Source organism: Geospiza fortis, unplaced genomic scaffold (genome assembly GCF_000277835.1).
Source record: "Geospiza fortis unplaced genomic scaffold, GeoFor_1.0 scaffold145, whole genome shotgun sequence".
NCBI lineage: Eukaryota > Metazoa > Chordata > Aves > Passeriformes > Thraupidae > Geospiza > Geospiza fortis.
In genome coordinates this window covers 1,645,783-1,671,058 of record NW_005054362.1, presented here as the reverse complement: position 1 = coordinate 1,671,058, position 25,276 = coordinate 1,645,783, and the positions used below count along the sequence as shown (strand labels likewise).

The window sequence follows — 25,276 nt, the reverse complement described above, 5'->3', positions numbered from 1 at the left end:
CTGTGTCACACAGGAATGGTTCTCCCAGCCCTTTTTGGATGCCAGGGATGGGGCTGAGGCTGCCCCTGCTGCAGGACCTGGATCCACTCCCCACATCTGAGAGGGTGTCAGTATTTATACTCAGCACTATTTCAATAAATGCATGAAGCCAGTGAGCTGCTCAGCCCCACTGCTCAGAGGGGACCCCAAAACCCTTAAAGCAGTGTGAACCAGGGCTGGGGGTAAATGAACAAGCAGCTCTCCCACAGCTGCAGCCAGGCAAGCACAGCCCCAAAACACCCCCTGGCCAAGCAGGGCCAGCGCACACAGAGCCCTGCTCACCTTTGGAGGGAAAATCCCATTTCTGATGCACATCCAGCACTGCTGGATTTGCTGTTATCTGCTCCAACAAGGCAAACCCCCCTGGTCAGCCCAGCTGGCAGCAGAGCCCACAGCTCAGCCCCCCTGGCTCTCAGTGATGGTGATGCCCTGGCATCAATCACCAGGCACAGGAGAAATAACAGCCCTGGAATGTTGTTGTTGCAGGATTGATGCCTCTTGCTGTGAAAACAAACGTCCCAGACTTGCCTCAACGTTCATTTTTGATAAATGATTTGACTTCACCTTGACGCTCCTGCAGCAGCAGGAGACCATTACCCTGAGACAATGTTTTATTCCATTGACATTATCTCTTAATTATAATGTGAAGGATATCAGAGAGAGCAGGAGCCCACCAATCCCTCAGGCTGAGCCCCTGTAGTTTCTCCTGTCATGGTATCTGGGGGAGGTTTATTCAATGATCTGCCCAAGCCCAGCCTGCAAAGGGGACCCTGCCCCACCTCTGTTAAGAAAATCTGTTTTTATCCAGCAGCAAGAGATTGGAGCTCTGGTTTCTTCCTTTTTCCTTTTCTTTTTTTAATTTCCAGAAGCAAAGAGCTTTTCAGAAAGACAGAAAGGTCGCTTGCATATTTTAAACTGAGATCTTTAAGCAAGATTCAAAAGGGATTTGGCATTTACTGTACGTCACTTAACATTCAGATGTGATTTTTGGAAGGGATCACAAACCTTCTGCTTCAGGCGTTCTGCCAGTTGCTAACTACTGGCAGGAGACTGACGAGGTGAGTTCTGTGCTCACCTGTGCTATTTTGGGGTTGTTTTCACCCCAGAGCCCTGCGGAGCTCAGCCCATGCCCGGGGGCTGGGCTGTCAGCGGGTCTGATTGGCATTAATTGTTTGAAAGGTTTTGTTTTGCAAAAAAAACCCCTTTTCCCAACGCAGTGAATAAACAAGGAGGAGGGGAACCAAAGGGCTGCCCTGAATCCCTGAAGCACAGCAAGCATCCCTCCTCCTGTCCCACAGCCCTGCAGAGCGCAGGGAAATAAAATAAAATTAAAAAGAAAAATACCCCAGAAACAAACAAACAAAAAAACCCAAAACAACAACAACAAAAAACCACCAAAACCCCCCCAAACAAATAAACAAAACAAAAAACCCCTAAACAAGACCCAAACCCCCAAAAAACCAACCCCCCCAAAAAATGCAAACAAAAACAACAAACAAAAATAAACAACAAACAACCAAAACAACCAAAATAAACAACCAAAATAAACAATCAACAAAACCAACCAAAATAAACAAAAACAAAAACCACCCCCCCAAAACAACAAAAAACAGAAGAAAAAAACCCCAACCCTCCCCCCTGATTCATGCCAGAGCACTTTCAAAAATGACAGTAGCAGGCTTCAATAGGTGAATGTTTGCACTTCCTTGAAGCCAGACAATTTTCATTTGTTCATTATTAGGAAAATAACTCTGAAATTTTGCAGTTCCCTTTAAAATCTACCAAAAAAAATCCACCAAAAAAAAAAAAAAATCCACATAGAAAACCCGCCGTGCCCCGTCCAGCCAAGCAGCAGCAGAGGATGGGTTTCCCCCCAACATCTTCACTCCCCTCCCCTGGGCAGAGCAATTAGCGGCGCCAATTAGCGGTGCCCTAATGGACACCCCGGGCTGGCAGTGGGGACATCTCAGGTCACTGTGGGTCTGTCAGGGGCTCAGTGACGGGACAGAGCGCTGTCCCAGCCCTCAGCAGCTCTCACAATCCAGCTGTGCCCTCCCGCAGCTGGAGCCCGGAGCTCTCCACAGGGAGCATGTGTTGATTTGTTTCACGATTTCCATTAATTAGCAGGTAAATGAGATCCCTGCACGCTCCTCGGGCACCAGGCCTCATCTGTCTGGGCTCTGACAGCAGCAGTGAGGGTGTGTGCATCACACCATGCCTGGCAGGGCATCCCCTCCTCTCTGACCTCCCCAGCCAGCCCATCTGCTCCATTCCACCATCCTCCCCTGGAATTTGTCCTCAGCAGCTAAAAATCCATCCCAGGGCAGCCAGGGGGGCTCTGAGCCCCCGAGGTTTCAATTAGCAGGGGGAAAAGACCTTGGAGCCTGGAGGTTGGATGAGTTTTTGGGCAGATGACAGCCAGAGGGCTGAATTTGGGAGCTGGCACGGGGCTGAGCTGCTGCACACAGGGAACCAAGCAGAGCAGTCACTGGTGCTTCAGCTTCCCCCTGAAACCTCCCCTGGAAAGCAAATTAACAGCACCCAGTGCCCGCTCAGCTGCTCTTAATTTGTAATTAAAGTCAGGCCACAGCTGAGCAATAGCAACCTTTGAGGGGAGGTGATGGGAAAAAGTGAATAATCTTTGATTTATTGCAGGGAGAGAGCCCAGCCTGGCTGCAGGAGGGACTGGTGGGATCACACAGGGTCCGTGGCTCGCAGCAGGGCTGGGGGGAGGCAGAGCTCCTCCTCTGTCCCAGGAAATTCCAGGGATGGAAAAGCAAACTGAGCAGGGCAGGAGATGCCAGAGGGCAGCCCCAGTTAACGAGGGAGGTTCTGGGGACACAAGCAGGGGTGAGATGGGAGCAGCACTCAGACCAAGGCATGCACAGGCACCTGCAAAACACCAAACCCATCCCCACACTGCACCAAATCATCTCTTTCATCATGTACCTATTCGGCACCATAGCTTCAGTGAAATTATTGCACACTGTTCTCTAGGACAAGGCACATGGACACAGGACACTCCTCTCCAGGAGAAAACACAATTCCTTAGAGATCCACATCCTGTTTGCACAAGCTCTGCTTCCCTCCTTTTGGAAGATTACAGCTTTACCATCCCCATGGTTTTTCATGGCTGCAGAATCACTGCTCAAGCTTTGCAGTTGTGTTTATAGCTGTCCCTCCCAGAAAGAAATTGAGAAAGAAATTTCTCCCTCCAAAGAAATTGAGACTTTTCCATGAATAAGAATCCCTCTTCCCCTCCTGGCCCTGCAACTCCTGCATGAGAGATGACAGGAGTAAAGCCTCAGATTTTCTAAAGGCTTGAGGAGAGCATCCTGCTCCAGCCCCACATGAGCACACCTATGGGGCCAGGACACTCCCACCCCAAGCTGCAGCTCTGATTTAACCAGGATGATTTTTTGGGGGCAGGGGGAGGTTTTGGATCATGTGGAGGGGTGGGAGATGCTCTCACCCCCCTCATTTACAGCCTGTGACATGCCCCAGTGATTTACAGGCACCAAGAGGGCCTGCAGGCCACTGGGCTCTCAAGGATTGCTTCACACAGGATGGAGGAGATCAAATGCAAATGGGCGCATGGAATGTGAACCTCTCCAGCCAGCCAGGGCTGCTAAACCCCCTGTTTTCTTTCACGAGGCTTTGAAATGGGGAAATGCACCTTCAGATAATTTATTTGCTCAGGGCACTGAGGAGGGCAGGGGAGTATTTATGAGCTGAAGAAAATCCACGAGGTTTGTCTGCAGGAGTGCTGCTCAGGTGGGGAGGGGGAATGTGATCCCTGCCCTCAGCCCTGGCTGCCAGGGCCAGGGGTCACTCCTCCAGAGCATTCCCTATTCCCATCAGGGCATGGGAATTAACCTTGGGAACATGGGAATTAACCTTGTGAGCACAGCATCACCAGGAGAGGGGGAAGAACCATCAGGAGCTGTCTGGCAGCTCTCTGCAGGCAGGCAGGGACTGCCCCTGGTCTCTGTTTGGTCACTCACATGTGTGGGAGACCAAACATAATTCCTTGGAGATCCACAAACTGTTTTCAGAGGCTCTGCTTCCCTCCTTTTGCAAGATTAGAATTTTACCATCCGCATGGTTTTTCACGGCTGCAGAATTCCTGCTCAAGTTTTGCAGTTGTCTTTATAGCTGTCCCCCCCAGTCTTTCCTCCAAAGAAATTGAGACTTTTCCATGAATAAGAATCCCTCTTCCCCCCCTCTGTTTGGTCACCCTCAGGGGATCCCCCTGCACCCCACCAGCACATCAGGAGTGTGAGGGGCGGACTGAGTTACCAACACCAGCAGCAGCTCTTTGCTAAAGCAGAGCTCAAAAATCCCCAATCATTAATTATTTTTGCCATCACTGAAGGTGCTTTTCCTGCTCCTCGTGGCACCCAGAGCTCTGGAAGCACAGCACTCCCAAGGGAGACAGCTGAGAGAGAGAGAGAGGCCCAGTGCTGGAGCTGGGGACATGAAAATGCAGATAAGAGCCACGGCCTGGGAACCTGGGAAACACCAATTCCAGCCCCGGATGTTCCCATGGCTCTGCCCTGCTCGGGTTACTGCAGCCCTGGCCCCCAGCCAGAGAATTACTTGGAAAAGCAGAGGAAGTCTGCAGCGAGGGGAGAGGGTAATTCCTTGAAATGCTGTCTTTGGGGAGGGATCTGCAGTTGCTGGAAATTCCTCCCCTGGAAGCTCAGCTCAGCTCTCTCCCCCCGATGGCCCCAGGCTGGCAGTGCCCTGTGCTCAGCTCTGGCAGTGGTGGCACACTGTGCCCTCCATCCCCAGCTCCTGGGCACCAGGGGAACCCTCTGTGTGTGGCATTGCTTGCTCAGGAGGGAATTCCCTGCAGGAACTGCTCTGGGAGCCAGAGCAGATGGAGGAGACAGAGAGCAGCTGGGTCACCTCGGGAGATGGGGATTTTACAGTGCTGCAAACCGGGTCAGTGAGGCCAGAAATGCAGCTGGACACCCCCAGGAACACTCGGGGGGATGGGAGGGATCACCAGGCCGGCAATCAGGCAGGCAGCCCTTGGGGAGGTGCCTGATGAAGATTGTCTCCACCTGAGGAGAACCTGCGGGGCAAAGCCCCTGAGCTGGTATCAGCTGCTGGGGATGGTCCCTGGCCCTACAGAACCCAAAGAACAGCTGGAGAAGGGCTGGGCACAGCTCTCAGACCCCTGGGCACAGCTCTCCAGACCCCCCACACACCCACAGCAGCAGCTCAGACCATCAGCACCAAATCTGAATGTAGTTTGTATCTGGGAAAATCAGGAACTTTCAAAAGGAGGAAAAAAATAAACTTTATAAAAAGAAGTTCCTCTAAAATAGCGTTGTGTGCCTCTGCCCCAGCCCCCAGGAACCACAGGCTGAGGGATCAAACCTTGCTCCCCAAGGGAGTGAGAGCACCATTTGGTATCAATTTCCCATCTGGCTGCTCCTTTTTAGGAATTGTTTGTGGTGCTCCCAGGGAGCCCCCGAGCACAGGGAACGTGGATCTGAGCTGCACACCCTGAGCCCCACGGGCCCGGGGTCAGTGGGACCCCCCTGCTGCAATGGGGGCAATTCCCCAGCTGGGTGGGGAATGGGAACAGGGGCTCCATGTCTGGTTTGCCCCAACAGAGCCAGGATTTGGGACACAAACAGCCATGAGGAGATGGCACTGGGGTGGCTTGGGAAGCCCTGTGCCCACAGCTCTCACTGCCAGGGCACAGGGGCACCTCAGTAAAAACAACAGCACAAAGCAAGAAGCCCAGGGGGTTTTGTTCCCCTTTTTGAAGGGCAGGAGAATTTCTGGCAGCCCCTGGGTGGAGGAACTTGTGCACAGCCAGGCTGATTCCCAGAAATAGCCCAGCCCTGACTCCGGTGACTGGCAAGGCAATAAAATGAAGCGTCCTCAAGAGCAGGAGGAGGAAGGACATTTAGTCACACTCCTTCAGTGAGGCATTAAGCACCGTGAAGTTTAACATCCAGCACAGCCCTGAGAGCCTCTGTCTGCTCTCTGCCACAAAAACACACCAGGACTCCAGACATGAGGGGATGCCCAGGGCAGGGCTCACCCCTGGGCTGTGCTGGCAGGGGAGGGACTGGACAGGGATCCCTGTCACCTCCTGGGGGACAGCAGAGGCTGCACAGAGCTGGCCAAGCACAGAGGGCACTGCAGCACCTCCAGCTCTGTGCCATGCTGAGAAGGAGCTTAAATATCAGCACAGAGCCTGGGAGCAGGGCCCAGGCTGCTGCACACAGCAGGTAAGGGGTTTGGGCTGGATCCTGCACCACAGAGCCCTGCCCAAGGGTTAAACACAGCCAGCACAGGAGCACAAACCCTGCAGTGCCCAGGCACAGCCCAGGCTCTGCTCCAAAGCCACACGAGCTGCTTGTCCTCCCTCCAGCAACTCTCTCCCAGACAGAGAGGTTCATTGTGGCCAAACACAAGAGAAACCAGGTGCCACAAGTCACTTCAACTGCTCCAGGCATCTCTTGCCTGGGTTTTGGATCCTACAGTCCCACAAAGCTGGGCACCCTACAGCATCCAGGAAGGAAAACACTTCCCATCAAACACCACCATAGCATCCACCAACTGCAACAGCCCCACGTTGCTGTTTGGCTGTTTTTTGGAGGTTTCCTGCAGTTTTTTTAAGCAAGAAGAGGCCAAACCCTGCCCCAAGAGACATATCTGCCCAGTGCGAGCCCCACTCACCACCCTGCAGCGTGGAGGACTCGGTCACTGCTGGAGGAGCCTGTGCAGGAGAGCAGAGCCACAGCTCAGGAACAGCAGAGCAGCCACACACCAGAGCAGGGACTCACTGAGCCCAAAACTGAGCCCTGGCTGCCCAGCAGGGCTTAACCCAGCCCAGGTAACAATGAACGCCTGGCGGTGATGGGCACAGGTGAAAGGGATAACACAGATTGTCCCTGCTGTAGGAGGCTCTGCACTCTCCCCCCACCCCTACAGCCCCAGAGGATGGCCAGGCTCGGGGTGCTTCAGGAAAAGTGGGGTGGAGATGGATACAGGGAATGGGAAATCCTCTGTGCTGCATTTATAAAAGCACCCTAGCCCCAGTGTGCATGGAGGGGGCTGTGTTATCTCTTTCCTCTCTCCCAGAGGGGACAGTGGAGCCTCTGTCACACGGTGGGGGAAGTGACACCAAGCCCTGGCAGCTCCCCCTCGGTGATGAAGTGCTTGGAGGATGGAGATGACTCGTTCATTTCCCGTGGCTGTGCCAGGCCGGGTGAAAGGCGGCTCCCACAGTAAATTGAGATTGTTGTGATGATAACTGAGCCTGTGGGGGCCAATTAAAATCCTCGGGAGAGGATGGATGACTCCAGCCTGGGCTGGCACAGGGAGGGAGGGAGGGAGGATGCTGCACCAGGGGCAGCCCTGCACGCCCTGTACGGAGGGAATTGGCAAAGGACAGTGACTCAGGGCCAGGGACAGACTCGGCGTGTGAGAAGCATTTTAACACGAGCTGGAAAATTCACAAGCAGCCAACAAGGTGACTGAAATACAGGGGGAAAACAACCGGAGTGCTGCTGCTGCTGCTGCATGCCATGGACAGACACACGGTGGGGTTTGGGGCAGGGGATCTGTGCTGAGGATCCCTGACCGTGCCTGTGTCCCCCTGTCCCCCAGGATCAGATCCCGTGTCCATGTCTCTATGTCCCCCAGGATCAGACCCCGTGTCCCCCCATGTCAGGGTCCCCCTGTCCCCCAGGATCAGACCCTCTGTCCCCCAGGATGAGACCCTCTGTCCCCCCTGTCTCCCAGAATCAGATCCCCTGTCCTCCCCTTGTTCAGGTCCCCCTCTCCCCCAGGATGAGACCCTCTGTCCCCCCCATTCCCGGGTCCCGCTGTCCCCCAGGATCAGACCCCCTGTCCCCTCTGTCCCCTCTGTCTCCCTCTCTCCCCGCAGTCTCCGCACCCCCACAGCGCCCTCCGGCGGCTCCCGGCGGTGCTGCAGCGCTCCCCGAGCCCCGGCTCCGGCGCGCTCAGAGCGCGGAGCTCCGGTACCGCTCCTGTCCCATAATCTTCTGCAAAACCCCAAAAACACCCGCCAGGGCTGCTGCTCAGAGCGCTGTTCCCGTGCTTTATTCGTGTCCGGCTGCAGTTAGCACCGTAATGCCGTCAGAGCCTCTCACAGGAGCCCACCCGTGCTGTACCCTCTGGTCTCCCACTCCCGGCTCCAGTGTGAGCTGCCCTTTGTCCATGGATACATCCGGATTCAAGGCCAGAGCGAGTTCACAGCTGCAGTTTAAGCATCACTCTCAGTGGGGATTTGAGCCACGGAGATAACCCAGCAGCAGTGGCCACAAGAAGGGACTTGGCCAGTGCTGTCATACCTGCAAGGGACACTTCAGGCACGGACCGAAGTGCCACCTTTCCTTGCTGTGAGCTGGGCTCCATCACTCCATTCCCTGCTCAGGCAGCCCAGGCTCACTGCAGGGCTGGGACACGGCCAGCAAGGAATGCACTGGCCCAGAACTGGGTTTGTGTCCTGTGCTCTTCCTGCCCAGTGAGAGGAATGGAGGTGTAAGACAAAAGTATTGCTGACCCCACTAGAAAGTCACAGGGACAAAGGTTTCCAGACCCCAGGAGCATCCATATCACACACAGAGCTACAAGTCCTCTGCTCCAAGCCAGAGCAGAGATTCCCCACCTCTGTCTCATCCTTGCCAGATGCTCCAGCACTGCCCCCTTTGGTTTTCCCAAACTCCTGGCTGGAAGTGGGCAAGGCAGGTGTGATAAACAACTACAGGCTAGGTAGGCATTTTCCAAAAATATTCCTGGGCTTTGGGGTTCCTTCCCAGCAAAGTGTGCCCCAAGACCACCCACCCCCAGGTGAGACCCAGCCCCAGGTCACCCAACACACCGTTTCAGAAATCTGCAATACTTTAATCAAACCCTACTTAAGGCCATTGTTACTTCCATGATTGCACATATTCCTGCTTCTCAAAAGCACAAATATCTTCATTAACACACAAGAACAGGGCCAAGCCTCCCCCTCCCCGTGGCCAGCTGGCGTGACCAGTGCCTCCCAGTGCCCCCCAGTGCTTCCCAGTGCCCGTGGCTGGAGGAGCTGATCCCAGATGGCTGAGCAGGCAGCAGAGACAGTGCCAGGAGCTGAGTGACAGCTCAGATGTACCCCTGAGCTCCTGCCAAGGCTCATGTCACACAGGCACCCAGAGCCAGGAGAGATGAAGCAGCAGGGCTGAGAGCTGGGATGGCTGTGGAGCACAAGGTCATGGCACAGAGCTGGGGCTCTCAAAGGCACCACTGCTCCCCAACACGTGCAGAGGCTGCAGCGACCCCAGGCAGGCTCCAGGTACTGTGGGAAGAGACATCACTGGAGTGACAGCACCCAGAAATGATTTGCAGCACAGCCCGGTGACATCAAGTGGCAATAAAACCGTGAGTGGCTCCAGGACACCGTGCCCCATTTGGTGAGATGAACAGTGGCTTTTAAAAAGATCACTAAATCCCATCAGTGCTACCTATACAAACCTCATTTATTTTAAAGGCTGCCATTAAAGTGCCTTTTATCCCTTGCAGTAGGCAGTTTTAAATTGCAAATAACTTCTCAGATCAGTCAGCAACCATCTTCATTCCTTCATTCCACCGGAGAGAAGGGCAGTGGCTCAGGCTGGCCCTTGGGGACAAAAAGGGTTCTAGAACACTGTGTTGAGGTTTCCGGATGAGCAGGAATACCGAGCAGCAGGACCATCCCACGGCTTTGCTGGGCTGTGCAGGATCTCTGCTGAGCTGTCCAGGACTTCACCTTCCAGAGGGCTCTGGGGATCTGAAGCAGTGTCACCTGCAGCGTGGCTGTGTCCCAGCGGGATCCGTGCCCCAGCAGGATCCGTGCCCCAGTGGGAGCTGTCCCCGTGGGGAGCTGTCCCACCAGGAGGGTGTCCCATTGGGAAGGTGTCCCAGCTGGGAGGTGTGTGCCAGTGGGAGCTGTCCCCCAGCTGTCCCAGGCTGGTTCATGCCTGGGCTCCGTGCTGCCCGGGGCTGTCGCTGTCCTGCAGCAGTGGGGTGGTCTCAGAGGAGGGGGTGGCTCTGGCGGGGGCTCGGGGGCTCTTCAGGGCAGCTCCTCTCTGCAGGGGAGGGACAGAGGTCACAGCCTGGCCACACACAGCAGTGCCACACGTCCCCACCCAGGCCATGCACACCCCAAACCTCTTGCAGCAGCCAAGGACCCCCATTTCTTCAACTGAACATTTCTGTGCCTCCTTTCTGTACCTCTCCCCTTACCAAAACCAGATTATTTCCATTCCTGCCCACCTGTACCACCACCCGAGCACCCAGCCTGAAGAGCTGTGGGACAGTCACCCAAGATGGAAGGGACAGGGACACTGCTGAGGGACACAAGAGCCTGGAGAGCCCCAGGCAGGAGCTGCAGCACACACAGGCAGCCTCCCTCCCAGGATAATGCAGGTGCAGCCTCTGGGGAAGGGGGAAGGGGGTGCCTTGTGGCACCAGGATGGCTCCTCCTCAGCCAAACACACCTACAGAACAGGTTCACCACCCTCAGAGCTGAGCAGGAGCCAGATACACCTTCCAACAGACCACGTGGGCCCTGACCCTAATTAATGCAAGAACCTCAGGAGGAAGCAGCAGGGGACAGCTGTGGGTCACTTCCTGCTGCTGGGGACAGGGACACCAACCTGGCCCTCACCCAGAGCCTTCTGCTGGCTGGGCATGTGGATTGGGATTTGCAGAGGGACTGTGATGCTTCTCTAACCCTCTGGCCATTGCCCATTGCTGCTCCACCAGTGATACCACCAGCAACACCTGGAGACTCTTTGGGCATGGTGGCATTTGGCTGAAGCTTGTATTTGAGGATCTTGGAGGAATTTTCAACCTTAATGAGTCTAAAAGTGTCTACAGACCTCCAGTGAGGGGATGCAATCAGGGTAAAAAGGATGGTTAATATTCAAGAGTCACCTCCTCCAAGCTGAAGAACACTCCGCCCTAACAAGCACCCCGAGCCAGCAGGGCAACATGGATGAACCAGGAGCTCCAAACACAAATGCAGAAAGGAGACACGTGGGAGGTGGGAGCAGGGACAGGAAACCTGGCAGGAACACAGGGAAACTCTCCCAGCATGCAGGGACGAAGAGAGGAAAGCCAAAACCCAGCTGGAAGTGAATCCAGCCAAGGATGTCAGACAAGAAAGGCTTCTCTGAGTACCCAGGTGACCAAGGAGAGAGGAGGGAGCCACGAGGGCCTGAATGAGGCAGGGGACCCCAGAAACCAGGGGAAAGTCCAGAGCAAGGAAGATGCACCCTTGGTGGAAGAGGATGAGGTCAGAGAACATGAAGGAACCTAGACATGCACAAATCCATGGGCCAAGATGGGATGAGGGGGCTCATGTCACAGCAAGGCCATTCCCTGCTGTCTTTGGCCGGTCCTGGCTCAAAGACTGAAGGAAAGCAGATCTTGAAAAGGATCAAGAAGGATCTCAGGAGCTACAGAGCAGCCAGCCTCCCTTCATCCTCCAGAAAATGATGCAGCAGGTAATTCCAGGAACCACCCCCAGCACATGAAGGACAATTAAACCGTCAAGTGCAGTTCCTGGGCTTCACCAAGGGGCAGCTGTGCTTGATCACCTGTGATGAAATGAGTGGCCTGGCAGACCAGGGGACAACAGGGGTATTGTCTACGTGCACTCCAGGCTCTGGGCACCATCTCCCATCAAAACCTTCCAGGGAAGCTGATGAGGTTGGGAGTGGATGAGCAGGCAGTGAGGTGGACTGAGAACTGGCCAAAGATCCAGGCCCAGAGAGCTGAGTTGGAGGCCAGCAACCATCAGTGTACACCAGGGGTCAATCTGGGTCCAGGCCTGTTTAACATCTTTATTAATGATCTGCAAAACCTGGGGGAGTGCTGGTACACCAGAGGGCCCTCAGCAGGCTGAGAAAGGGCCTGGAAGGAGCCTCATGAAGTCCAACAAGAGGATGTACAAGGATTTCACTCAGGATGAACAGCCCCATACAGCAGCACACCCTAAAGGTCACCAGCTCTGCAGCAGCCTGGCAGAAAAGGACCTGAGGGTCTTGGGGACAGCGAGCTGAGGGTGAGCTGGGTGGCAAAGGCAGCCAGCTGAGTCCTGGGCTGCACTGGGAGTGTTGCCAGCAGATCCTTGCCCTCTGCTCATCGCTGGAGGGGCCACACACGGAGCACTGTGTGCAGCTCTGGGCTTCGAGCACAAGAGAGAGATGGAGCTACTGGGAAGAGCTCAGCAAAGGAGCACTGGAGTGATTTTGGGACTGGAGACTCTGATGTGAGCAGAGGCTGAGAGAACTGGGCCTGTGCAGCCTCCAGAAGAGAAGGCTCAGGGGCATCTCAGCACTGGAAACAAGGTTCTGAAGGGAAGGTGTAAGTACAGAGCCAGGCTCTTCTTGGTGGTGTCCAGGGACAGGACAAGAGCAAAGGGACGCTTAAACACCTAAAGGGGAATCCATCTGGACATTAAGAAATACTTTTTTTTTCTTTTTTTTTTTTTCTGTGAAAACTGTAAAAACGGGAACAGGCTGCCCTGGGGAATCTCCACTCCTGAAGACCTTAAGAGACATCTGGAGATGGTGCTGAGCTAGGTGACTCTGCCAGAGCAGAGGGATTGGGGATGACCTCCAGAGGCCCCTTCAACCTCAACGACTCAGTGACTTTGAGTTCCTGTAATACAAACCCAGATATTTTATACATCAGAAATTCCCTCCTCTGGTGAGGGGAAGGGTGACACCCACCAGTGGACTGACCTCTGTTCCCCCATTCAAATAAACTTACCTCTGGAGCTCAAACACTCAGAGATGGGGGGAAAACAGGCAAGAAAAGTATTTCCTCACACCAATCCTACTTTCCCCCTGATCCCTGCTGACATTTTAGGGCTGCAGATCAGGTACACCAGGAGAAACAATAAGAGCATGTGCTTGCAACCTGGTTAAATGCCAGTATTAAGACATCTAAATTGCCCCAAATAAAGCCATGAGACAACATTGCTCCATCAAAGCTCGCCAGGAGGGCATGGCTGGGAGATGTGGACAGCAAAAGGTTTCATTTGATTGGTTTGAAGTGAAGTTTAATCAAATCAGGAGGAGAGAAAAGCGTGTTACCTTGACTGGGTACCCACCTACAGTCTGGCTTCCTGCAACACCGTCCCCTTAACTGGAGGCAGCTTTGTGGCAGAGGTGGCCTGGTTTGCCTTATTACTGTCTGAGCTCTTTTTATTGCTACTCCAAAATAAAGAGCATTTTTCCTAGAAGACAATCAGTCTGGTTTATGGTGCACTCGGACATGGGTTTCATGAGGGTTCCAATTTTCGGAGATTTGAGAAATCACTGTTCAACTAGAATCTAGTTATTAATGAAGATTTCAAAATTTAGATTAAGCTAAGTCCTATTTAAGATTTTGTTCAGTGTCAAGCCAGTTTTAAAATGGTCTGTTTGCCTTTTGAAAGCGTCAGCACACATTATGCCACAGTGGCAGAGAGCTACAACACCTGGGGGTATTTTACACCCAGATTATGCATTTTTAGAGCTGTGAGTCCAACAGATGCATTTCAAACTGGCTCCACCATAAACTAGACTAAGATTTGAGTGTTTCACAGCGCCTCATCTGCACTGGCCTCAGAGCACACTGCTCCCTCCAGAAGCCAGAGGGAGGCCAGACAGCCAGGGAGGAGCTGGGTTCAGGGAGCCCTGCACGCTGGCAGACACGTGAGGGTGGGGACAATGTCCCTGCTCAGTGTCCCCTCTGACATCGCCTGCGGCTTCGGGAGGCAGAACTGTGCACGATTAAGCAATCAGAGCTAGATCAGCAACACTTCAATCAAATGAGGAACACACCTTGGCTGCAAATCGCTGGCTTCCAGTTTACAACCCCTTATCTACTCATTAGGTGGAGACGTTCATGTGTTGTTGTGCAGCTTTCTTAAGAGATTTGGGAAGTCATTCAGGCTTTTTAGTCACTTTCCAGGTAGCCAGGCACTTCCTGCTGTTGATTTTTAGTTCTAACACTTCAAGACTCTTTTGGGTAAGCACAGAAATAGAGCTGGCTTGTGCCTGGGTTTAGGGTATTTCACAAGCACATATTCAGCTGGCTTCGAAGCGTAAAAATCCAGCTTTTCTCCCTGACCCTCTCTAGCATGGCTAAACCTCTTTGATACCAGGAATTAAGACTTGCACAAAGCAGGGTGAGGAAATGCCAGCTCAGGGCTGCACAAGGTGTCAGAAAGAGTTGCCCAGCCCTTTTTCAGAGCCCCTGGGCTCACCAGCAGAGAGCAGCCTGTCTGCCAGCAACCACTGACGTGTGCTGAAGGGGAGCAGTTCACCCCAGGACCATCCTGGGAGCACAGTGAGGGCTTGGTGCTGAGCTCTGCGCTCCATGCTGGGCCCTAGCATCACTCCCACCTGCAGGGAAGCGTGTGGGGGAACAAGGGGATTTGGGATCATGTGTTTAAGTCACTTAAGTAATTGTAGACGTGATTAAAATCCAATTAGGTGGAACTCCGAGAACCCTGGCACTGTGTGAGGTGGGTTTGCATTGGTGTTCCCGGGAGGGCTGGGAGCAGCTGAGCAGAGGCAGCCCCTCATCCTGCTCTCATCCCCTCACATGGGCTGCCCCCATCCTGCCCCCATCCCCTCACACAGGCTGCCCCCATCCTGCTCTATCCCCTCACACAGGCTGCTCTCAGCCCCTCACACAGGCTGCTCTCAGCCCCTCACACAGGCTGCTCTCAGCCCCTCACACAGGCTGCTCTCAGCCCCTCACACAGGCTGCTCTCAGCCCCTCACACAGGCTGCTCTCAGCCCCTCACACAGGCTGCTCTCAGCCCCTCACACAGGCTGCTCTCAGCCCCTCACACAGGCTGCTCTCAGCCCCTCACACAGGCTGCTCTCAGCCCCTCACACAGGCTGCTCTCAGCCCCTCACACAGGCTGCTCTCAGCCCCTCACACAGGCTGCTCTCAGCCCCTCACACAGGCTGCTCTCAGCCCCTCACACAGGCTGCTCTCAGCCCCTCACACAGGCTGCTCTCAGCCCCTCACACAGGCTGCTCTCAGCCCCTCACACAGGCTGCTCTCAGCCCCTCACACAGGCTGCTCTCAGCCCCTCACACAGGCTGCTCTCAGCCCCTCACACAGGCTGCTCTCAGCCCCTCACACAGGCTGCTCTCAGCCCCTCACACAGGCTGCTCTCAGCCCCTCACACAGGCTGCTCTCAGCCCCTCACACAGGCTGCTCTCAGCCCCTCACACAGGCTGCTCTCAGCCCCTCACACAGGCTGCTCTCAGCCCCTCACACAGGCTGCCCTCATCCTGCTCTCATCCCAGAGCTGCCTTTTATCCCCACAACACCCTCTTCATCCCTGCAGCTTTAGAGCCAGCCTGAGCCACCTGACTGCAGTGCAGAGCTAAATCAGCTTCCTTTGCTATAGGGTTAGGGTAGAAGTTAGATCCCTGCCTCCAGAACTGAAGCTGGCAGAGCGCTCAGTGTCACCAGATCACTGGAGCCAGAGGCACAGAGCTGCACTGAGGGTTTTGGCTGCTCCATATTCAGTCCTGACAGCTCAGCTCAGCCTCACCCCACTGCCTGCCCCACAGCCCAGCTCCCAGCCGGCCTCAAAGGTCTTCACTTCTCAGCAAGCCCAGACCCACAAAGGCTCTGAGGGTTTCACTTCCAGAGCTCTGTCACAGACATCTTTTATGGAAAATCCTTTCCTTAGGATTTTTCCTCCTGAGAAGCTGAGAGGCCTCAGGAACAAAATGAAAACAATGGTTATCTGCTGCTGTAGGATGCAAAAGGTGCATCTGTGATTGGTCTCATGTGGTTGTTCCTAATTATGGCCAATCACAGCCCAGCTGGCTCAGACTCTCTGTCCAAGCCACAAACCTTTGTTATCGTTCTTTCCTATTCTATTCTTAGCCAGCCTTCTGATGAGATCCTTTCTTCTATTCTTTTAGTATAGTTTTAATATAATATATATCATAAAAAAATAAATCAGCCTTCTGAAACATGGAGTCAGATCCTCGTCTGTTCCCTCATCCCAAGACCCCTGTGAACACGGTCACAGACTCTTTGGAGCAGTTTGCACAGCAAGGAAACACAGAATCTGTGCTGGGCTGAGAAGCAGCCACAGTGGCTGTGTCCCCTCTGCAAGAACACAGCAACTGCCTTTCACTAGCAGGCTGTGTTCAGATAGCTCCATCCTCTGGAGAAGGCTCTGTTCTGACTGGAAAAACACTGGGAGCCTGCAGAGATGCAGATCTGTGCAGCAGCACAGACCTGCTGCTGCCTTCTAGGGAGGCTGGGCTGATAAACTGGGATTGTTCCTTCATTAGCTGGGTGAGCTGAGAAATACCTGCTCCTGCAGGCAGCCACTTCCATCACTGCTGTGCACCAAAACCACCAGGAATGCTTCATGTCACCTATTTGCAGCCCAGTTTCTAGATGGCTCAGGAAGTCCTGCTGCTATCTGCTGGCACCTGGCACCAGCAGGAGATTGCTGGTGGCACCAGCCAGTGCTTCCTCAGACAGGTTAGATTGGCAGCCCAAACTGCATCATCCTCTGATTGAGTCTGATTTGACTGACAGCACTTCCCACAGGCACCTGCAGGGTCTTACCTTCCTCCTTGCCATGAGGACAGCAGCTGAGACAAGGAGAGGGGCACTGAGGCCAAGGAGGATGTACTGCAGGTACTCCAGCACCGAGGGCAGCAGCACCAGGTTGGTGTAAAACTGCTTCAGCACTGAGCCTTCAATGGATCCACTCTGCCCAAAAAAGCAACCTGTCAGTGGCATTTCCCTCCATCAGGCTGAGACAGACCAGCTGAATGATTCCCTTCCCACCACCTCCCAGCATAAATTAGGGAATTTATGCAAGATTTAGCCAGGCTAAAAGCTTTTACTGAATAGCAGGAGTCAGCTGGAGGCCGCACTCCCAGGCCCACAGGAGGACAGGGATGCTGGCAACTCTGTCCAGGGCCCCACTTAACCCCACATGTAGGGCAGAGCCAGAGATTTACCAAGTATAGAGCACAGTTTGTTCAGCTCAGAGGGATTAATGGCATAGCCAAGTGCTGAAAAGCCTTCTGTTGGTGCTTAATTAGTCTGGCTGGCTTAAAGCTTTATGCAAAGTGGAGTTTCCCCAGCACTGGGTGATGGGGAAGCAGGAGAGGCTCTGCAGAACCAGGCTGAGGAAGGCTGCTCACCTCTGCAAACCACAGCAGTGGCAGGACCACGGGCTTAATCTGCCCTGTTTGACTGGGGAGAAAGAAGATTAAAAAAAGAAACACAAGCTTAGGTTTATGGTTGATCAGGTCACAATTAGCAGCACAATTCTTCCTGAGGGGACACGTCTGACACACTGACAGTGGCCAGGAAACCATGAGGAGGTGGCAATCCCTGCTGCTCCACTGAGCTGCTCCCACCGTGGGGACCAGGTGCTTTCCATGCAGGAGCAGAGCTTGTGCTTCCACGGGGGTTTCACTGCCTGAGGACAGCAGCAAGTGCCTTCCCAAAGCTGGGAGATGAAACTCAGTGCAGCAGAATGCTCAAGTTCCTGTCTCTGTCACCTGGGGGGCACCATGGGGGCTCTCTGCAGGGGTTTGCCCCTCAGCCCAAGCAGCAAGAGCACACTCCCACCCTTGCTGGTATTTAACATCTGGCACCACAGTTTGGTTACAGAGACCTCCTGCTTGCTTTCACAGAGCTGGAAGTGCCTTGTGGACACAGGTTTCACTCTCTACCCCACAGGCAGAGTGGGTTTTGCCTCTCCACGCTGCAGTAACTCCTGAGAGGCAGCAAAGGGAGGAGAACAGCTCCTGCCCCTCCAGGAGGAACAATCCCTCCCCTCAGCTGTCTGTGAGGGACAGGGACACTGCCCCAGCTGAGCAAACAGGCTCAGCTCAGGCCACTCTCTGCACTGCTAAGGGATTAACTTGTGGCCAGTGGAATGGCTGATGTTTCAACAGGAGCCAGCTGGCTCCAGCAATGGGACAACTGCTCATGGTACAGCTTTGCAGAGAGTGAACTCTGCAGCAAGCTCAGCACCAGCAGAGCTCCCTGCTCAGGGAAGGCAGATGGACATTTCTGGGAGGTGAGCACTTACATGATACCAGACACGTGCTTTATGTACAGGTTCAGCTGCAGCTTGATGGAGCAGTTCATGGGGATGCCTGTCATCTGCAGAGGAAGGGAACAACCAGTTCATCAGTGACTTCCTGGGACCAACAGACCCTGTCCAACCTTCCAAGCCCATGAAAAACACCACACTTCAAAGCTGGTCTTGTTGACACCCATTGAGACATTGGTTTCTCATGACACTGCAGTTTTGCAACACATTTTTACAAGCAGAGAGTTTTTGTTGGACTGCCCCTGTTTGTAGTCAGCAGCCTGCAGCTAGATAAAAACGTAGTTAACTGTACTGTTATCAGGAGATGTTTGATACTGTAATAAACTTAATTAGATTTTCATAACTGCGATAAGAAAAGCAGTCAGAACCCAATGTCTAGATAACACACACAGTTCACCTCACCTCAAGAGGGAAACAGGTTTTTTTTCGCTTGAGCAAACATCACTGAACATTTAGAAAAACTGACCTCACACAACACAGGCTGTGGGTGGAAAATCTCAAAGTCCCTTTGCAATCAGCAGCTGGGACAGGGATACCTCAGGACAGCCCAAATCTCCTCTCTGGAGTGGTGACTTCACCCTCACACTGTAGGTACAGGAGGGGTGTCACAGCAGCAGCCCAGTGCAAAAGCAGTTCCAGATGGGCAGGCTGAGAGAGGCGAAGAAGCCAGCCCAAAAATGGAGGAGCCAGCCCAAAAATGGAGGAGCCAGCTTGAGGCACAGCGTGGTCCTCAGGCTCTGCCAGCCAGTTCTCATGGCAATGTGCACTGGCAGAATTGGGGCAGAGCTGGGCTGCTGCCAGATACATCTCCTGGTGTTATAGGCCTGAGTCAGTGGAAAGAGTTTCACTGTGCTTATCGAAACAATTATGTTTATAATTAGTTCTGCAATTCTCTAGAAGCCAGGCTAATTATTCAATTAGTTTATGGCTCTGACATTTTTATCTGCACATGCCCTCGCCAGTCTTTGCACTCTGGAACCTGCTGGGATCAGCGCCACGAGAGCAGAGCAGTACCAGCACTGGGCTGATGGCAGGGTCCCCCCAGGCTGGGCTGGTCCCTGGGCTCAGGGGGGACCCTGGGGGGCTCACTCACGGGGTGCACGTCCAGGAAAAGCCCGTGCTGCTCCTTGCTGGGGTGCAGGCCTTCCACCGCGTTCACCAGGGACGGGTCGGCGTTGTAGAAGTGAGGGTGGGAAATGAACATCGGCGCATCTGGGGGAGATTAAAGGCATCTTAAGCTGCTCCACACCCACCTTAAAAGCTTTTTTTGAGGTCTTTAAGCCCTTGCAGTACTTGTTCTGAACAGGCTTTTATAATTTCTCTTCCCCCTCCCTCCCTCCCTCCCTCCCTGCAGGTTGTTCCACCGATCTGGGAGGGTTCAGAACCACCCACTCTGTCCCACCACCATGCCATGGTAACTCCTGTGCCCAGACACCAGTTAGGGACACACTGGCCTGTCACACACACTCAGTGTCCAAAGCTACCATTTGGCATCCCCTGGGCTGCCTCCTCCTTGCTCCCCTGAGCAGCCCAGGGGATGCAATGCTCCCACTGTACCCCAGGCATTCCCACAAATGCCAGGCTCTCACAGGGCTGGGCACTGAAGATCAGGCACAAGGGTTTTCCCTCACTGCTGAGAGGCCTGTGGGAGTGCAGAGAGCCCACCAGCGCTTCTCAGCATCCCAGCAGGCATGAGAGCTGTTTTTCCAGACAATCAAGCTTCTGTTGCACATCAAATTTAATAAAGGTCCACTAAGGAGAGCCAGGTGGGGGAAAGGACTTACTGAGCCTGCAGGTGCTGACGTTCTGGATGCCAGACTGCAGGCAGGGGCAGAAGCCCTCGTTGGGTGGGTAGTCTGTGCCGTTGGCAAAGAGGGTTTTGGGTGCCACGAAGCGAAAGGTGGGCACACCCTGGAACTGCCCAGACTGCTCGTACACCAGCGTCATGGATCTGCAATGGTTCAGGGGAGAGGGATCAGCATTGGCCAACAGGCTCCCAGCACAGCACCGGGTCCTTATCTTGCCTGGATAAGATGCAGTTGCAATGTAACTTAGACTTTGAGATCAAGATAAACCCTCAGCAGTGCTTCAGGGAATGAGGATTTAAATCTTTTGCTTTCCATGTTTTAAGCACATCTAAAGGGTTGGTCACGACCAGTCAGGGAGAGAAACCACAGGCTTAGTCAGGGAGAGAAACCACAGGCTTTTAAGAAGTCTGTTTGCTCTATCCAGGTGAGATTTGTTTAAAGGCATGCAGTAATCCCCAGGGCTGCTCTCCAAGAGATAATACCCACTTTATGCAAGCCCTGGCTCTGAGGTGCTCCGTTACAGGGCAGGGACACTGGAGAAATCTCTTTTGCACGCCAACTCCAGCAGCAGATTTCCAGAGGAGTGGAAAATTTCCCTACGTGACACAGGAAGATTTTTTTTTCTTCCTACTGGAGGCTGTTGATACCATGCTGCAATATTGCTGGCCAGGTTTGGTGCAAGCCTCCAGGACAAAAATTTGCTCCCTTCACACTTGAGTGAGGCTTGCAGGGATCAGAGAATCACAGAATGGGTGACAGTGGGCTGGCAGGACAGCCTGGGCAGGCCAAGGGGATGCTCATTCCCACAGAGGAATGGTCCCTCCTGATGCTGGGAGCAAGGATGAGGGGTTCAGGGCATGTTCAGCAGTTACAGCTGGGCCTCTTGGCTCTGCTCACCTCCCAGTGAGGAGGCAGAGCTTGCTGTAGCCCAGCAGCAGGACAAAACCTTGGTGGCTGCCTCAGCATCAGCTGCACTTCATGTGCACAGAGCAGAGGCAGGGAAGCCCTGAGCCCAACTCATGTGCGTGACTGCCCACAGAGGCTGAGGCAGAGGTCTGGGGAGGAGACACAGCACTGTCTGAGAGGCTGAGCCACTTCCCCACAGCTCTGTGGGACAGGAAACTCCTGTGCCAACGAGAAACCAAGCTGGGTTTCCTCCACTTCACTGGAAGCATGCCCTGTTCTAGAGATTCCAGAGTCTGACAGGAACAGGAATGTGTTTAAACTTCAGCTACAGGTAAACTTCCCTGTAAATTGCTGGCTCCAGGTCACTGGTGTTTGCTGATGTCCCTTGTGCAGAGGAATCCCTGTGCTGCTGCTCAGCTCAGCTCTGTTTGTTCACTGCTCATTGTTCTCTGTTCACCATGAGCACTCGCTTGTTTTGCAGCACTATCTACAAAGCTGGAATTACATTATCTTCCCCAGGCTAGGGACAAGGGTTTTGTGCCTGCTTCCCTCCTTCCAGCCTCAGCCTCAGGCACACAGGCTGGCTCTGAGGGGTACTTTAACCCCTGGTGATCAGCTAAGGTCAGAGTGCCTTACACAAGCAAGAGGGGAAAAAAAAAAAAAGAAAGAAAAAAAAGACAGAGCCTGGAAATGACAGCACGAATTTCCTCCCAGACATAATTTCTCCAAGAGTTTAGTCAGCTGCAAGTTCTGCAGTTCCAGTTGCATTTCCCTCTGACAACCCTTACTTCTCCTTCTAACTGCCCACATCTTTTCTACATCAGATAACCACATCTGGTTCTTTTGTGCTGATTAAACGTGGGCAAGCTGGACATCTCCAGTGATCTGGAAGGTATTTATGGACACCACAAGATGCTGACAATGAGACAACTACTCTATTTGCAAAGCTCAGAGATAGTGCAGACCCAAACTGCAGCTGAACTTTAGCTACAGGAACAATTCCTGAGCCCTGTGCAGGATGGGTGCAGCCTGTCCTGCCACCTGCACAGGGACAGGCTGGCAGCTGTGCCCTCACCTGCAGGCATCGGGGCTGTAGAACTGCAGGGAGGTTGGGGACATGAAGGGTGGCCACATCTCCCCTGCTGTCCCGTTGATCATGTTGCACTGGCTGCTCCTCCAGTAGTTCACCTGTGGGACAGGTGGAGAGAGAAGAACTCAGAAGGATGAGCTGGAGCCAGCTCCCACGCCTGCATGCAATGTCCACCACCCCACACTGCTTCCACAGCAGCACCAAAGATCTTTCCCATCTTAAGCATATTTCCCATCCTCCGTGATTCTGTGAGCCAAACAATTAATGGACAACAATTAAAGATCCCCCTGCCCCCAGAGGCTGAGCTCTACACTCAGCTGATTTTAGTAAGGAGCAGAATTCCACAAGGGAAGAGTAAAGCATCCTTTAAAACAAGAGCATTTAACACCTTCAACACAGCCCACAGGAGCCTGAGACTTCAACCACAGAGGTAACCAGCCCCAACAGCACTGCAAGGGAGTGCAAGTGAAAAACCCACGAGGAGATGAATTTAATGCTTTCTGAAAAGCCCCTTGCCACATGGCTGCCTCCTGGCAACTTGCTGAAATGGAAATTGCAGCACTTGAAGTCCTGTAGAAACTTTTCTTCACACCAGAGCTTTCAGCTGACCCTGCTTTAATCAGGCACTGCCCATTATTCAAGGTTGGCTGCCAGACTCTCACCTTCTTGAGCCCATTCCATGAATCCACCATGTGAACCTGGCTGATGTTGCTCATGCCTGTGTTTACTGTGAACAGCCCCGAGTTGGAGTTGTTGAACTGCAGAGAGAAGGAAGGAATGATTGTTTAATCTCCTGCACACAACACGTGCCTGACTCTGGGTGCCGCATCAGCCACTCAGCTCAGTGTCTGAGCTGTCCCCAAAATCAATATTCCTGGGGTTTTAGCATTCCCAACCAACACTTACATCCATGAATAATCCAAACTTCCCCTTGAAAGGGAGCAGGCCAGGAATAATCATATTTATTGCATCTATCAGGGGGTCTTCGTAGCCCCACATGATCTCGCCCACGGTGCGGTTCATGAACGCCTCCTGCTTCAGGCTGGCCAGGGCTCCACTCAGCAAAAGCTTCACAAAGTTTGGCAGTTTTTCCACCATCACAGCTGCTCCCTGAGAAAGGAAACAAGTGTCTGCGATGAGAGGCCCATCTTCAGCAAAGATGAAGCATTTCTGGTGTTAACCCAAATCGTTCTGCTGCTCCCATCTATAGCCCCAGCGGAATCCTCTGGGCAGACGGAGGTTCTTCATTTGTTCCCAGGTGGGGAAGAAAGCAGTTGAGGGCTCACAGGCTTGATTTCCCCACAGGATGCTCAGATGAGGCTGCAGACTCAAGACCAGCTGCTCTGCACACTCTGGGTTTGGAACAGCAGCAGCCTAACAGAACAATTAACACCCACAAAGCAGAAAATTGCATTATATAAGCTTAACCACCTCATTGCTTGATCAGCCCCAAGCCCTACAAGAAAGTGATTCAGAAATTCAATGCTGGCTGTCACCACCCTCCCTGCAAGCTCAGAAGGTGGAACCCATCCAGGCACGAAGCACTTACCATCAACATGATGTTGGGCACAACAATGTACTCATCCTCCGTGCCATTGGACAGGTCTGGCTGGAAGAAAAGGTGCCGGTACTCCAGGTAGGAAACAGTGTCGTTGTCATGGAATGTGATATTTGTTTTAACCCTGTACTCCCTGCAAAGACATGGCAGATCATGGCAACCACCCCCAGGCAGAGCCCCTCCAGCAGAATGGGCTGCACAGGGCTGGGCTTGCTGCTGGGGGAGACCAAACACCAGTGAGGAGCCATGGGGCAGCTGGGGAGGCAGTGTGGGAACAGATATCAACCAGATATAAACCCCCCAGCCCAAGCAGGGTTAGGGTCTGGCAGGAGGAGAGAGCAGCCCAAGAGCCAGGCACCCCTGACAGGTTGGATTCCTGCAGACACAAAGTGTTCTTTCCCAACTCATTACCCAAGAAATTGAAGACAAAACTGTAAATCGCCTCTGTTGCTTCACCCAGAGCCACTGTAAAGCCCCAGCACACCAGAGAGGTGCCCAGGCCTGCAGAGCCACAGAACCCCCACACCAAAAGAAGCTGCACACAGGAGAGGAGCAGCCAAGATGCCCCATGTGCCACCAGGGGTTTGCTCCCAAGAGGATGTGATGGCTCCTGGCTTCAGGGCAGCCTCCACACAGCACCATGGCCCTGCTGCTCCTCAGGGCTTCAGGCCATCCACGTCCTGCACATGGCCTGATGCCTTCTAGCTTTCCTCTTTTCCAGATTCTGTACTATGTTAGTGTGTATTTCTGAACTCCATATGAAGTGTTAGCAGCTCTCCTCACAGCTCAGCCCCACAGAACAATCCTTTTCCTCTCCTCAGGCCCACAGAACAATCCTTTTCCTCTCCTCAGGCCCACAGAACAATCCTTTTCCTCTCCCCAGTCCCACAGAACAATCCTTTTCCTCTCCTCAGGCCCACAGAACAATCCTTTTCCTCTCCTCAGGCACACAGAACAATCCTTTTCCTCTCCTCAGCCCCACAGAACAATCCTTTTCCTCTCCTCAGGCCCACAGAACAATCCTTTTCCTCTCCTCAGGCACACAGAACAATCCTTTTCCTCTCCTCAGGCACACAGAACAATCCTTTTCCTCTCCTCAGGCACACAGAACAATCCTTTTCCTCTCCTCAGGCACACAGAACAATCCTTTTCCTCTCCTCAGGCACACAGAACAATCCTTTTCCTCTCCTCAGGCCCACAGAACAATCCTTTTCCTCTCCTCAGGCCCACAGAACAATCCTTTTCCTCTCCTCAGGCCCACAGAACAATCCTTTTCCTCTCCTCAGGCCCACAGAACAATCCTTTTCCTCTCCTCAGGCCCACAGAACAATCCTTTTCTGGACAATGAACCCAATATGGAAATGGACCAAAACTGATAAAAGTGTGAAAACTCAAGACATGCCATCTATCTTGGGTGTAGCCTTGGCCTGGCTCTTGCACTGCCCAAGGTGCATCCTTTGAAGGCCTTTTAACAAATCCCTGCTTTATTCCTGTAACTCTGCCCAGCCTCTGCTCCAGGGAGCCTCTCCAGGCACCAGCCCAGTGCTGCTGGACTCCAGAGCTCACACCACAGGGGCAGCCCCAGCCTCATGGGGGCTGCAGGGCTCTGTCCCCAGCATCACAACCCTGTCACTGCTCCTGGAGGAACTGAAGCTCAGCTCACCAGCAAAAACAAAGTCCTCCACTGTGGAGCCTCTGTTTTACAGCCCACATTAGGGAAGGGCACTAATCTTGCTCAG

At 53.5% G+C, this 25,276-nt stretch overlaps 1 protein-coding gene across 1 annotated transcript in view; it reads right to left on the bottom strand.

The window, feature by feature from the left end:
• Positions 1 to 8,916: 8,916 nt before the first annotated feature.
• Positions 8,917 to 25,276, bottom strand: part of SCARB1 (scavenger receptor class B member 1) — a 19,431-nt gene continuing 3,071 nt past the window's right edge. The window contains exons 3-12 of the mRNA XM_031059435.1: positions 23,529 to 23,670; positions 22,886 to 23,089; positions 22,642 to 22,737; positions 21,965 to 22,077; positions 19,960 to 20,126; positions 19,269 to 19,387; positions 18,152 to 18,225; positions 17,253 to 17,304; positions 16,666 to 16,812; positions 8,917 to 10,139 (exon numbers count right to left, since the gene is read on the bottom strand). Coding sequence (XP_030915295.1) covers positions 10,026 to 10,139; positions 16,666 to 16,812; positions 17,253 to 17,304; positions 18,152 to 18,225; positions 19,269 to 19,387; positions 19,960 to 20,126; positions 21,965 to 22,077; positions 22,642 to 22,737; positions 22,886 to 23,089; positions 23,529 to 23,670 — 1,228 coding nt within the window. The 3' untranslated portion in view covers positions 8,917 to 10,025. The remainder of the gene's footprint in view (positions 10,140 to 16,665; positions 16,813 to 17,252; positions 17,305 to 18,151; positions 18,226 to 19,268; positions 19,388 to 19,959; positions 20,127 to 21,964; positions 22,078 to 22,641; positions 22,738 to 22,885; positions 23,090 to 23,528; positions 23,671 to 25,276) is intronic.